Raw genomic sequence first — 10705 nt, forward strand, 5'->3', positions numbered from 1 at the left:
GTCTGAGGGAGGAGGGGCTGGGGGTCTGGACGCCTGGGTCTGAGGGAGGAGGGGCTGGGGGTCTGGACGCCTGGGTCTGAGGGAGGAGGGGCTGGGGTCTGGACGCCTGGGTCTGAGGGAGGAGGGGATGGAGTCTGGACTCCAGGGCCTGAGGAGAGAGGAGCTGGGCCCTGACCCCAGCATCCCCTGACTGTCCCCTTTCCCTGCCAGGGTGTAACTCTGACAGACCTGAAGGAGGCAGAGAAGTCTGCAGGGAAGGCCCCGGAGTCAGAGAAGCCGGCGCAGAGCCTGGTGAGCGGGGTCATCGAGGGCGCGTGGGGTGGTGCGGGATGTCCTGGTCCCCTAACTCACCACCCCCTCCCGGCAGGACCCTTCCCGGAGGCCGCGCGTCCCTGGAGTGGAGAACTCCGACAGCCCTGCCCGGAGAGGTGAGGTCTGCTCTCTGGGGGAGGTCCTTCCCAGGGAGTCACCGTCTCTCCCAGAGTCTTCCTGCTCTCCTGTGGGCTTGACCCGGGGACCCGGGCCCCCAGAGGGGTCTCTGGAGGTGCCTGGACTGATTCCTGCCCCTCCCCCAGCAGAGGCGCCTGACGGGCAGGGTCCAGGACCGCAGGCGGCCAGGGAGCACCGCAAGGTCGGAAAGGAGTGGAGGGGGCCTGCGGAGGTGAGGGGGGCTCAGGTGGGGCCGAGCTGGTGCAGAGGGTGGGCCGGGGGAGGGCAAAGCCCCTCCCATACCCGCTAAAGCCTCTCCCATGCCCATTGAACCCCCCTCTACCTGCCCACAGGGGGAGGAGGCGGAGCCGGCTGATCGCAGCCCGGAGTCCAGGTAGGGGCAGGGTGGGAGAGGTGGGGCCTGCGTGCGGGCCTGGGCCGGCCCCTGACGCGCGTTCCGCCCCCGCCCCAGCACCCTGGAGGGCGGCCCCTCAGCCCGCAGGCAGCGGTCACAGCGGGACCTCAACCCAGAACCTGAGCCAGAATCGGAGGAGCAGGATGGAGGCTTTAGGAAGGTGTGATCCCACCCCTCCTTTGGGGCTCCGCCTGCTGGGTGCCCACCTCCTGGCTTCCCCGCCCCCCAGCGTCGCCCCTGTCCTCCACCTGACCCTCCTCCACCTGACCCCCAGCTGTATGCAGAGCTGCGCAGGGAGAACGAGCGGCTTCGCGAGGCTCTGACCGAGACCACGCTGCGGCTGGCGCAGCTCAAGGTGGAGCTGGAGCGGGCCACGCAGGTAAAGGCGCCGAGGCCAGGGTCACCAGAACTGGCAGGGCCGCCTGGCTGGGGCTCAGACTGCTGGGAGGCAGAGCCTGGCCTGGAGGGGCTGGTGGGGCTTCGCTCCACCTGGGCCTGGCCGAGATCTGGGAGGCGGAGTCTGAGCGAATGGGGTTGGGGCTGTGGGCCTGCTGGGGGCGGGGCCTGGGCCCGTGGGGGCGGGGCTGGTGGGCTGCCTAGTGGGCGGGCGGGTCCCCAGCAGGAACGTAGGGCCTCTCCTCAGAGCAGTGCTGGCCTCCCCTGCTGACCCCTGTGCTTTCCGTGTCCTCACCAGAGGCAAGAGCGCTTCGCTGAGAGGCCAGCCCTTCTGGAGCTGGAGAGATTCGTGAGTAGGGGCAGTGGGGACGGGGGCCAGAGGCGTTCCCAGCCTCACATGACTAAGTTTGGACCAAGAGAGCCACGTTGCCCTTCCCAGCTGGCCCCTGGCCTTCTCCTGTCCTCAGCCTCCCTCGGTTTCTGAACTTTCCCCGTTCATTCCAGGAGCGCAGGGCCCTGGAACGCAAGGCCGCAGAGCTGGAGGAAGAGCTGAAGGTGGGGGCTGTGGGGGCTGTGGGCAGAGGGCCGAGGGTGGGCGGGGGCGCAACCCACCAGGGCTGCCCAGCTGACCCTTTGCCGTCCCCCAGGCCCTGTCTGACCTCCGCGCTGACAACCAGCGCCTCAAGGATGAGAATGCAGCGTTGATCCGCGTTATCAGCAAACTCTCCAAGTGACTGGAGGGACTTTCCCGCACCCGTATTTATACAGCTGCTTCTGCCACACGCACCCCTTCCCCCGTGTGAACACGAGTGACAGGGCTCCGGGGGAAGTCTCAGAGAAGCCATAGCCCCCCTGGGACCTCCGAACTGGGAGGGGAGCAGAGTCCCCAGGAGCCAAGGGGGCCACCCGAGGCCAGGATGGAGGTGGGAGGCCGAGCCAAGTAGGGGGACGTTGCCAGAGGGGACCAGGGCCAGAGACGGGACCAGGAAGGAACTAAGGACCAAGAAGTGCAAGGATCAGTAGCCAGGACCAGAGTGGCCGCCTGGAGGTCCCCATCTCACGTGTGATGCCACCCCGTCACCCCTCCCCTCCTGAGCAGGGATCCAAGAATGTGCCAAGAGTCCTGCCGGCCTCAGCCAGGTGGGCCTGTATATAGGGGTCCATGTGCAATAGGGAGGGACGTCTTCTATTTTTTGCTGCCCCCTCCCCGCCCACTGTCTGGGGCAGGGGGAGAAGGTATTTTCGAGATAAAGCACAGGCACCACAAATAAAAGTCGTGAAGTTGCCACTCAAGGTCTGTGTTCCCAGCCAGAGGGAGGGCGCTGTTTCCTGCTTGTGCGCTGGGGGGCTGTGCATGTCTGTGACCAAACCACGGGGCCGTTGGGTGGGGTGCCGAGGGATGGGCTGGTGCTTGCTCACCTGTGTGGCCAAGGAGCTTCAGGATGAGCCCCCAGTGGGAGTGAAGGCTCCAAGATGGAGCCGGTGTGATCGCAGGCAGGGGGCTGAGAGGAAGTTGATGGGGGCAGGAAGGATCAGCGGGCAAGACCTCTGGGGCCAGGGAGATGGAGCTGCGGAGCTTGGGTTTTGCCATCAGTGTCTTTGAAACAGATTTAGTCAGTTGCCAACGTTTAACATTTGGAGTAATCTGTGTATAAAAATCTGGAATTTTGGCTGGGTGCGGTGGTTCATGCCTGTGATCCCAACACTTTGGGAGGCTGAGGCGGGCAGATCATTTGAGGTCAGGAGTTCGATACCAGCCTCGCCAACATGGTGAAACCCCATCTCTAGTAAAAATGCAAAAATTAGCCAGGCGTGGTGGCAGGCGCCTGTAGTCCCATCTACTCTACTCGGGAGGCTGAGGCAGGAGAATCGCTTGAACCTGGGAGGCAGAGGTTGCAGTGAGCCGAGATCGAGTCACTGCACTTCAGCCTGGGCAACAGAGTGAGACTCCATCTCAAAAAGGGGGGGAAAAAAGGAATTTTGGCTTCTTTTGAAAAAACAGGAATCTGTGACAATGTGAACTCTTCAGTCCTGCATAGCCACAGTTGACTAGAGCTGAGTAGGACCCATCTTCTGAGATGAGGCATGCATTCATTCATTCAGTAATTACTATAACACCAACAGGCAGAACAGGACTTAGTAAGTACAGTGTGACTGATAATTACTGAACAAAACAAAGATCCAATACCTTTAGGAGGGGAGCATCCGATGTTAAAATAAATGTATTTCAAGGCGGCAGCGCTCTGGAGAAAAGAAAGGGGTTGGGAAGGCAGGTGCATGTGTGTGCACATGTGTTTTGAATAGAGTGGTCTAGGCAGGCCTCACGGAAAAGCTGGCACAGGTAGAGGCTTGAAGGTGGTGGAGAGGGAGCTGTGTAGGTGGGGGAAGGGTGCTCTGGATGATGAGAGCTGTGTGTGTAGAGGCCCTGGGGTAGGAATGCACCTGATGTGTTGCAGGAAGCTGAGGAGCTGGAGAAAGCAGGGAATGAGGTTAGAGAGGTAACGGTGGCTGTGTGGGGACTTGGCCCTGGGAAGGGCTTGAGCTTTGAGGTGAGAGCCCTGGGTGGCTTTTGGAGCATGGCCATGGCCTGACTTAGGTTTTAACAGGTCCCTCTGGCTGTTGCGTGAAGAACAGACTGGGGGTTGGTGGTGAGGACTGGGGAGACCAGCTAAGGGGCTACTGGTAAAATCCCAGCAAGAGAGATGGTGGCTCTGGCTGGGGTGACGGGAGTAGAGAGGGTGAGAGATGGTCAGGTTCTGAGAATATTGGAAGATACAGCTGCCAGGATGTTCAAACAAGCTGGCCTATGACGGGAGTAGGGCTGAGGCCCAGCTGGCTCACTTGGTCTCTTGTGGGGTTCCTGCAGACATTTCAGTTTGCAGCCTGGGTGGTGTGAGCCACGGGGGATTATTGGGGAGGGGAAAATGGAGCAGAGGTTTGGGGGAATTGCCTACCTTTCCGATTCCCCTGTTAAGAATGAGTGGTGGGGCCCCGGGCAAGTAGTAGAGGGGCTGAGAGTATTCTGGGCAGAAGCAACCACATGAACCAAGCCTGGCAGCAGGAGGAGGGAGCTGAGCCCTGTGGGGTCGAAGCCGGTGAGCCAAGTGGCAGCCTGTGACTGCCAAGCTGGGGCCTGGGTTTTGTCTGGTGGGCCATAGGGAGCCAAGGGAAGTGTGTGAGTAGGATCTAGGGACGGGGCAGATAGGGGAAGGACTCTTGGAGATCCAAAGAGGAAGGAAGGAACCAGAAGGAACCAGGCAGGAGTTGGCAAAGTGGGGACTGAGAACTCCTGCCTGCCGCAGGAGGATCTCTCTGATACTTTCCCATCTTGGAGGGCACCATCTGGTGCCCCAGGTTGGAACAACTCGGGGACAGGCTTGAGGCCCATAGGCCCGCAGTCATCTGGGGAAGGAGAGCCACGGAAGAAAGAGAAAGGACCATTCTTCCCAAAGGCAGAGAATGTCCAGTCTGGAAACGGTGGGATCCAGAGAAAAGCAGACCTTACCAGCCACCTGGATAATGGGGAAAAGAGAGTTGCAGGGCTTGCCAGAGGGAAAAGGAGCTAGTTCTTGAGGGAGTAGGAAGTTTTCAGTTGGCTGCCATCTCCCAGGACAAAAAGTGACCAGAAAGCTGTGGCATGCTGGGGAGGCCGCCAGTTCTACCTGGCAGGGTCGTGGCAGGAGGTGGGGAACAAAATGGAGAAGTGGATGCTGGGAAACTAGCCTCCGGGATGAGGGCAGGCTTCACCACAGTGAGTGAGTGAGCTGGGCCAGGAAGGCTGAATAGGAGGAGTTTGCCAGGCGGGGAATGGCTGTTTCGGCCAGCAGAGACAGCAAGTGCAAACCGCAGAGGTTGAAGGGGCTTGGGAGAGTTTGGAGAAGGGCAGGGCCAGGATGCAGGAAGGAATGAAGTGAGAACGTTGGTTTTCACATTCCGGCAGCCACGAGCCAGGGAAACCCGAAGTTGGGGCAAGCTGGACTTGGCTGGCTAGGAGGTCAGGAGGGAGCCTGGTTTGGGACCCTGGGGATGGAAAGGAGGGTTCGGAGAGAGAAACCAAAGAAGGTGGAACGTCTTCCAGGTTCCTTGAGGCTGTGACTGGGGCAAGGGGAAGGTTTCTGGGCCCCCTGATAGCCGGGTAGAGGACAGCAGTTGACACACCATCTGCCAAGTAAGGAGGTTGTTTATAGGCTGGGCGGCATATTACAGTGCTCAGGGCTCTGCTGCACCCTCTCGGGGGTCTGCTAGCGCTTTCAGTAGACTGTCTCCACGCCCTTCCCACTCACAGCCAGTCCAGGTCTGCTCCGGAGGGACTGCAGCAAGGATTGTTCAGTCTGTCCACGGGGATGGGAGAAGACCAGGGCCGGAGCAGATTGGCCATCCTTCAGAAGATGGACTTCTGCTGTTGAGGAGTCTGAAGAGTCCGTTCTCACACGGGGCCTGGTCACTCTTTGAGAAGGGCGCCGGGCAGGTCAAATGACCTCCATTTCCATCCCGCCTTCCACCTTCTTCTTTTGCTTCTCCATCACTGCCTCCAGCTCTGACACCTTCTCTTTGTCCTGGAGGGCGGGGTGGAAATCGCTTTGTCCTGGCGTCCGAGCCCTCGGCGTCCCAACCCCACCCAGACCCAGGGACCCGCGGCCCGGCTCACCTCCAGCAGGGCGCGCTGCACGGTGACCTGGCTGTACACACGCGCCCCCTCCTCGGGGCTCACCGCCCGCAGCTCCTCCTTCTGCAGCGAGAAAAGCTGCGCCCCAGTCAGCACACCCAGCGCGTCCACGGTCCTGAGCGAGGGCAGCCGGGGCGCGGTCAGGCAGGTCGGCGGATGCCCCAGCCCCCGCCACTCATATCACGCCCACCCGGCGATGATCCAATCAGAAGAGCTCCGGGGGGCAGGGCCCACACCCCCTGTACCCACCCACCAATCACAATGTGCCACCCGGGGGGCGTGGTCATATCGTGCTTTCGAAGGGTGCGAGATTTCCCTAAGGAATCCAGTCGGAATCTGAAAACGCGTGGCAATCACAGCCTGCCATTGGGTGTTGCTACCAGACAGACCCTCACTTCGGGCTAATCCCGGCTCCCTGTGGTCTCCACGACTGCCGCCCCCCGACTCCCGGAAGGCTCCGCTCCCAGCCTGCGTATCAACCCGCGCCGAGCCGCCCCCCGCCCCACTCACCCCGAGCTAAAGCCCTTGGCCTGCAGCCAGGCGCGGACTTCGGAGGCGTCGGAGTGCGGGCTGAGCTGCGGTTCCGGGGCGCGGGGCCCTGGGACTGTGCGGCTCGGGCCCGAGCGGCCCTGGGCCAGGCGCGCCTGCAGTTCCTCGTTGACAATGAGCATCTGAGAGAATTTTTCTGCAGGTGGGAAACCGGGAGGGAGGAAGTTCGGGCTCAGGGCGAGGGGTCCTGGGGCCAGAGGGCGGGTGGGGATGGGGGGTGCTCCAGCCTCCCCAGAATGGGGCAGGAGTCCATTTGCTCTTGCTGAGCCCCCGTTTCCCTGCCTGGAAAGCAAGAATAAGAACCTCTCCCCACAGCCGGCGTCCCCACCACTCACCCTTCTCGCTGGGGTCCAAGCTGTTGAGGCTATCGCAGCTGTCCCAGCGGGGCCGAGCCAGAGCTGGAGGTGGGGCTGGGGCTGGGGCTGGTGGCGGAGGAGGAGTGCTGTTCTGAAAGGAAGGAGAGGAGAGCACCTGGGTTAGGGAGAGGAATCAGAGTCCCAGCCTCTCCCCTTTCTGGAGATGCATTTCTGAACCCCCAGTTACCACCTGCACCAGCACTCTTGACAGCTGATCCCCACACCCCTTGTTCCCAGTATCTGGTCCCAGCCTCTCCTCCCTCAAGACCCCAGCGTCTGCGCTGGCTTACCAGGCTGCGGGCAGGGCTTTGGCAGTGGTGCAACCGGGGTCCGGGGTGGGGTGTCAGGATGTTATAGGGCACATATCCCTCTTGCCCCGCTGGGTCCCGAACCTTCCACCACTTGCGCCTGTCATCTAGGACCTGGGTGCGGTAAAAAGCAGAGGGTTCAGAGCCTGCATCTGCAGCTAGGGCTGGCTAATTCCTGCCCCTCAGCCTCCCGCTCCTCTAACCTCCAGTACGTCCCGCTGCTTGACGGACAGCTCACTGCTGTTGCGGGCCTGGAAGTCATAATTACACAGGACCCATTTTCCTGCTGTCTCTGACACCAGCTGAGGCTCAGATTCTGGCTCCAAGTCTTGGTGACTGAGGAGAAGCAGGAGGGTTGGAGATAAGGAGGCAGCCAGCCCCATTGCTCTGGGCTGCAGGGTGCTGGTGTGAGCTAGGGTTAGAGCCAAGCAGGGGCCACGGCAGGGGCCAGGTTAATACTGTTAATAGAAATTTGAAACGAGAATAACAGCCTAAATATGTTTTGCTCCCTCCATTGGTTGGCATTGTGCTATGGGCATATGCAGTGGGTACTATCCCGTCACCGATTCCATTTTACAGATGAGAATGAGGCTCTGAGAGATAAAACCACTTGCCCACAGCACACAGCTAGAGACAGCTGTCATTTATTAAGCATCTAATAGGCACTGGGCTCAAATATCATAACTCATGAGCATAATAAAAACAATAGCTAGGCCGGGCACGGTGGCTCACGCCTGTAATCCCAGCGCTTTGGGAGACCGAGGCGGGCAGATCACAAGGTCGAGAGATCAAGACCATCCTGGCCAACATGGTGAAACCCTGTCTGTACTGAAAAATACACCAATTAGCTGGGTGTGGTAGCGCACGCCTGTAGTCCCAGCTACTCTGGAGGCTGAGGCAGGAGAATCGATTGAATCTGGCAGGCAGAGGCTGCAGTGAACTGAGATCTCACCACTGCACTCCAGCCTGATGACAGAGTGAGACTCTGTCTCAAAAAACAAACAATAGCTACCACTTCTGTAGCACTTACTATGTGCTAGGCACTGTTATGTATATTAGTTGATTTGATCTTCATGACAACCATTGGTAGAACCATGAATTTGGACTCCCCTCTCCCCCACCCCCAGTTTCTTCCTCCCCCAGAGACCCTATTATCTTCTCCATTTTCACAGAGGAAGAAGCTGAGGCACAGGGATGTACAGGTCACAGAGTAAGACAGTGGCATCGCAAGCCTGGGACCAGGGCAGTCCATGTCTGAATAATGCTGCCCTCGTTTGCAGGCAGTTGGACTTGAACATGGTCACAGCCTTGAGCCTTTAACTGCTAGTTCCTACAACACCAGACTTCTCACTGTTCCGGGAAGGGATTATCATTATTCCCAGTTTCCCTGCAAAGAACTTGAGGCTCAGAGAAAGTGACTTGAAGCTGTGAACAGGGAGGGGGGTTGCGATATCAGGCAGCTGGGGCAGGGGTGGGATTTCAGCTCTGACTCCCAATAAGAGGGACCTCAGCCTGGATCAGGCCTACCTGTGCAGGGGAGAGGGGGGGTCTTCAGGGCCGCGGCACCCCCTGTGTGGGGCCGACAGCTCCCAGCACGCTGTCCCTGCTGAGACCCTCTGCCCAGGCCCTCACCCAGACCCCCCTTTGTCTCCTCCAGACTCACTGCTTTGTTTTCGTCTCCTCCCACGTTGTTTCCCTCCAATCTGCCCTCTATTTGCTCAAGGACCCTAGAGTTCTGGTCCATCTACATCCTTTCCTCCTCCAGGACCCAGAGTCTGAGCCCCCACTGCTTGGTAGAACCTGACGTGGAATGTTCTTTTTTCCCCCAGAGACCTAGGAGTCCAGGTCTCAAGCTTCAATCTTATCCTTTTAACCCTTAAACCTTTTAACCCAGTCCAACACCCAGCAGTGACTTAGACAATTGCATTAGAGCATCTGGAAAACCAAGAGTTTAATCACCCGGCCTTTATGCCTGTCGGGGGCGCAGAGATACTACCACTTCCTAACCTTCCCAGAAACTTGCCCCCAAGCCCTTAAAGTCCCAAGCCTGCTCCTCTGGGTCTCCAGGATCCCAAGCACCAGACTTGGGCTCGTCTTCAAAACCCAAAGGTCCAATTCCCCAGCCTCTCCCCTCCAATATCCAGGGCTCTGTCCTCCTAGGGAGCCCAGGCATGGTGCTTCCCAGGCCCTGAGAAACCAAACTGCCTTCTTCCAGCCTTTTGGGGATCCAGAGATCCAACCTCTCAGACTTTACCCACTCCCAGCCCCTTTCCTCCCTTAGGCCCGGGAACCCGGGTCTCTATTCCCTCCTCCCTTGACCCCAGAAGTCTGGATCCCGCCCCCTCCCTCCCTGCTCCTCCCTCTCTCCCGGCCCCGGCCCGCCCCTTCACCATCTCACCCACCTGAAAAGAGCCAGGAAGACAGAAAGAAAAACACAGAAAAAAAGGGGGCGGAGTCAACATCGGGAGCCCCCGGGAAGCACCCCTCCTGGACTCCCATGCCCTGCCCTGGGGCGGACACTCACCCATTGACAGCGACCTGGGGGGCGCTTTGCTGCAGGAAGAAAGAGAGTCCGGTCAGGAGGGGCCAGGCGGACCGGCCGCGCGCCCGCCCCGGAATTCCCAGCCTCGGCCCTGCTCTGTCGCTTGGGGGAGCTGGCTGCTCCCCTGGAAGCCTCAGCCTCACCTGCCGGCGCCTCCGCTCGTGCTGTAGCTGTTTCTCAACTGGGTCTTCCCAGGCGCGGCCCTGCGGGTCAGTGACCGGTGGCTCCCAGCCGCTGAAGAAGTCGGGTCTGTATGGGGGTCCCTCTTCCGGGGGCAGCTCCAGCCTGCGGCCAGGGACAGGGTCAAGAGCTCAGGGATCCTGGTACAGCCCCCAGCTGAGCTCTGTCATTAACTTCACTAAGTTTTCCCCTAAAGCTCACTGTATCTAGCCCCGCCACTTTTCACCAAGTCCTGCCGGTACTTCCAAGCCCAACTCAACAGTAATTTATATTTCTAGGCCGGGCGCAGTGGCTCACGCCTGTAATCCCAGCATTTTGGGAGGCCAAGATGGGAGGATCGCTTGAGGCCAGGAGTTCGAGACCAGCCTGGGCAACATATTGAGACCTCCCCGCCCATCCATCTCTCTCTCTCTCTCTCTCTCTCTGGAAAAAAAAAACTTGCCTTATCTAGCCTCTAAATTTCACCTCTGATTCCAAATCAGGTTTTCGTTAAGCTCGGTTTCAGGTTCTGACCCTTTCCCTACGAAACTCCCAGCCCCCAGTACACAGACTCTGTCCCATCGCCAAAGTTATAGACCAAACTTTCCAGAAGCCCCGCCCCTTCGCGTAGCCCCGCCCCTTCCGCGTAGCCCCCTCTATTCCTTTAAGCCCCACCTTTTCTTTCTTTCTTTCTTTCTTTTTTTTTTTTTGAGACGGAGTCTCGCTCTGTCGCCCAGGCTGGAATGCAGTGGCCCGATATCAGCTCACTGCAAGCTCCGCCCCCCGGGTTCCCGCCATTCTCTTGCCTCAGCCTCCCGAGGAGCTGGGACTACAGGCGCCCACCACCGCGCCCGGCTAGTTTTCTGTATTTTTTAGTAGAGATGG

At 59.5% G+C, this 10705-nt stretch overlaps 2 protein-coding genes across 2 annotated transcripts in view; one reads left to right on the forward strand and one right to left on the reverse strand.

Moving 5' to 3' along the window:
• The window catches only part of PPP1R12C (protein phosphatase 1, regulatory subunit 12C), an 8936-nt gene extending 6403 nt beyond the window's left edge, over nucleotides 1-2533 (forward strand). The window contains exons 11-19 of the mRNA XM_011932485.1: nucleotides 211-291; nucleotides 368-428; nucleotides 579-661; nucleotides 783-823; nucleotides 902-1004; nucleotides 1119-1223; nucleotides 1539-1589; nucleotides 1745-1795; nucleotides 1888-2533. Of these exons, the coding sequence (XP_011787875.1) occupies nucleotides 211-291; nucleotides 368-428; nucleotides 579-661; nucleotides 783-823; nucleotides 902-1004; nucleotides 1119-1223; nucleotides 1539-1589; nucleotides 1745-1795; nucleotides 1888-1974 (663 nt within the window). The 3' untranslated portion in view covers nucleotides 1975-2533. The remainder of the gene's footprint in view (nucleotides 1-210; nucleotides 292-367; nucleotides 429-578; nucleotides 662-782; nucleotides 824-901; nucleotides 1005-1118; nucleotides 1224-1538; nucleotides 1590-1744; nucleotides 1796-1887) is intronic.
• A 2869-nt stretch (nucleotides 2534-5402) lies between these two features.
• The window catches only part of EPS8L1 (EPS8-like 1), a 17283-nt gene continuing 11980 nt past the window's right edge, over nucleotides 5403-10705 (reverse strand). Inside the window, exons 8-15 of the mRNA XM_011932590.1 lie at nucleotides 9805-9967; nucleotides 9644-9672; nucleotides 7323-7455; nucleotides 7102-7233; nucleotides 6791-6902; nucleotides 6417-6591; nucleotides 5889-6021; nucleotides 5403-5796 (exon numbers count right to left, since the gene is read on the reverse strand). Of these exons, the coding sequence (XP_011787980.1) occupies nucleotides 5710-5796; nucleotides 5889-6021; nucleotides 6417-6591; nucleotides 6791-6902; nucleotides 7102-7233; nucleotides 7323-7455; nucleotides 9644-9672; nucleotides 9805-9967 (964 nt within the window). The 3' untranslated portion in view covers nucleotides 5403-5709. The remainder of the gene's footprint in view (nucleotides 5797-5888; nucleotides 6022-6416; nucleotides 6592-6790; nucleotides 6903-7101; nucleotides 7234-7322; nucleotides 7456-9643; nucleotides 9673-9804; nucleotides 9968-10705) is intronic.

Source organism: Colobus angolensis, unplaced genomic scaffold (assembly GCF_000951035.1).
Source record: "Colobus angolensis palliatus isolate OR3802 unplaced genomic scaffold, Cang.pa_1.0 Scaffold96, whole genome shotgun sequence".
NCBI lineage: Eukaryota > Metazoa > Chordata > Mammalia > Primates > Cercopithecidae > Colobus > Colobus angolensis.